This window comes from Chionomys nivalis, chromosome 1 (genome assembly GCF_950005125.1).
Source record: "Chionomys nivalis chromosome 1, mChiNiv1.1, whole genome shotgun sequence".
Classification (NCBI taxonomy): Eukaryota; Metazoa; Chordata; class Mammalia; order Rodentia; family Cricetidae; genus Chionomys; species Chionomys nivalis.
This window is the reverse complement of record NC_080086.1, coordinates 62795197-62797626: the sequence shown is the minus strand read 5'-3', so window position 1 is coordinate 62797626 and position 2430 is coordinate 62795197. Positions and strand designations below refer to the sequence as shown.

The following is a 2430-nucleotide window of genomic DNA, read 5'->3' as shown; positions in this document are numbered from 1 at the left end:
AGGTAGCTAGGTCTGCCTCATGTTCACACCTGCCAAGAAACGCTGGACCCTTCCCACCCTCAGCTACTGACCCAGGGAGGGCCCTTCTCCACTTTTTAAAAGTGACAGAGAAATAGCACCCCGTATCTCTCCCCTAACCTGGCTCCAGCTCACCCCCACCTCGTATGTGTACACACTGTTCTAGAACTTTGCGGGTCTTCCATTTGCAAAATTGTCCAGTTAGACTAGACCCTGAGCTCTAACCCCCAACAATGTGGCCAGCTAATCTGTATACGCTGGACAGCGCAGTGACCCGAGGCTGGGAATCCACTCTCTTCACACTTCTTATAGGTGCTGTGCTCTCTGCTGGCCAGCGTCTCAGGGCACACCTGCCCCACTTCCGCCAGCGCGGGCTGCCAGTTGTCTGGCTGAGCTTAGAAACCTCGACTCCCCCCACAGCCCCACAAGACAACGACAAGGGGTCAAGGTTGGAACCGTTTATTGCGCCCCAGGAGGGCGGCGGGCGGAGCAAGGCGCCGCGCAACCGGAGCGCGGGGTGGCCAGTGGCGGGCACGGCAGGCAGGCGCCGCCAGGCCATTGGCGCCGCCGGGCCGGTAACCATGACGACGGCCGTTGCCAAGGGTGAGAGCCAATGGAGGCGTCGCCAGGGCCGTTTCAAAAACCTAAAGCAAACAGAACGCAGCATCGCTGGGGGAGGGGCGGGAAAGGGACAGGGAGTGGGGGACCTGGGCCAGGCCGAACCGTACGGAACCGGTACACCGCGGGGTAGAGACTGAAAAACTTGACAACGTCGCCAGACCGTGGGGGCGTCACTTGCGGCCCTTGGGCACCTTGGGCACGCTAGGTTTGGCCGCTTTCTTCACCTTCTTCGCGCCGGCAGCCGCCGCCGCCTTCTTGCCCTTGTGCGCGCGCCGCTCGGGCTGCGGCCTGGCCGGCGTTCTGTCTGCCGCCGCCGGGCGAGCCTTGGGCGCGGGGTTGCTGGCCGCCGAGGCTCCGCGCCGCTCGGCGCCGCCTTCCAGCTTCTTGCGGTTCAGCTTGAAGGAGCCGTTGGCTCCGGTGCCTTTCACCTGAAGCAGCGTGTCGTTCTGCACCAGCGCCCGGATCGAGTATTTGAGGTAGGTGCGCCCGTTCTGTTGGTCGAACCACGCCACCTTCCTGGCCTCGGCGTAGATGCGCGCCAGGGACGAGCCGCCGCGCTCGCCCAGCCTGCGGATGGTCTCCACCACCAGCTGGCTGTACTTGCCCGGCTGGTTCTTCTTGCGGTTCTTCCTTCTCTTGGGCTGCGCGGGCGCCGCCGGGCCGCTCGCCTTGGCCGTCTTGCGGGCCGTCCCGTCGGCGCTCGTCGGCGGCAGGGCCTCCTCAAGCTCCACGGACATGGTGGCCAGCGGGTTAGTGGCGGGCGGCGCGCGGTAGCCTGGGGGCCGCGCCGGGAAGAGGAAGGCGAGGGGCCTCGGCGGCGCCGGGGGGCTGGGGGCGCGCGGCGGCTCCAGGCGGGAGCGGCCGCGGCCGGGCCTAGGACCGGGCGGCAGGGCTGGGGCGCGGGCGGGGGCCGGGCCGGCCGCGGCGGGGCTCGGGGGTGGGATGCGGAGAGCCTGCGGGGAGCGCGGCGGGGCTGCGCCGGCTCCTGAGCTCTGAGCGTGCGTGCTGCGCTCTGGCGGAAAGCGCGCCCCGCTCCGCTTTTATTTCCCCGTGGCGGACCACGTTGAGAACAACAACAGCCTGGGCCCAGGCCAGCGCCAACTTGTGCTTCTTGGAGTGCCTTCCGCGGCCGCTGGCTCCTCCGCCCGTGGCTTCCGGGCGCGGCTGCACCCTCAGCAGTGTGCCCTGGCCAGGGTCCGAGCCCGCTGCGCGGCACAGAGGCAGCCTGCACCTAGGAGGGGCTTTGCGGAGGGGCACAGAGGTGTGTACCCCAGACTACACGAGCGTGGAGGAGGGGGGCGCACGGTTTGAGAACGATTATCGTGGGCCCAGGGCGAGACCCCAAGGCCCAGAGCTTTGCAGGGGACAGCCAAGGGTGCTCCTCAGGCACCCGATTTAGGTCTGGGCCCCGGGGACCACAGGCCTACCCGCAAGCTGGGCTTTAATTTGTCCGAACTAACACAGGGTACGCCCTCATGCGGCCGACAGGAGCAATGCGAAGAATGAGAAGGTTCTGGGGCGGGGGTCTCCTTTGGATCCTAAGGAGACAGCAGAAGGGAGGTGCCCTGAGGTTGCTTGCTTGGGATCTTGGGCTCTGGGCACCAGACGTCCCAAGGGAGTGTCAGCGCTGGTACGACCACAAGGGCCTCTCCCCAGACACTGTTTCACCATTCCCTGGCACCAAGTACCCCATTTTGTGAAGCTTAAGTAGCTGTCCCTGGTCCCATCTAAACGAAATGGGGGGCTTCAAGATGTACAAGTGTGAGGTTATGAGCCCCAGAGGCATGTCCC

The 2430-nt window shown here is 66.1% G+C and overlaps 1 protein-coding gene across 1 annotated transcript; it reads right to left on the bottom strand.

The window, feature by feature from the left end:
* Positions 1-461: 461 nt before the first annotated feature.
* LOC130881261 (histone H1.10) lies at positions 462-1687 on the bottom strand. Its single transcript, XM_057780736.1, has one exon. The coding sequence runs from the start codon at positions 1374-1376 to the stop codon at positions 810-812; it is 567 nt and encodes a 188-aa protein (XP_057636719.1). The 5' UTR covers positions 1377-1687; the 3' UTR covers positions 462-809.
* Between the last annotated feature and the right edge of the window lie 743 nt (positions 1688-2430).

Bases quoted from the DNA above. Each gene is read 5' to 3' on its own strand.
- LOC130881261 (XM_057780736.1), bottom strand. From the start codon at position 1,376: ATGTCCGTGGAGCTTGAGGAGGCCCTGCCGCCGACGAGCGCCGACGGG.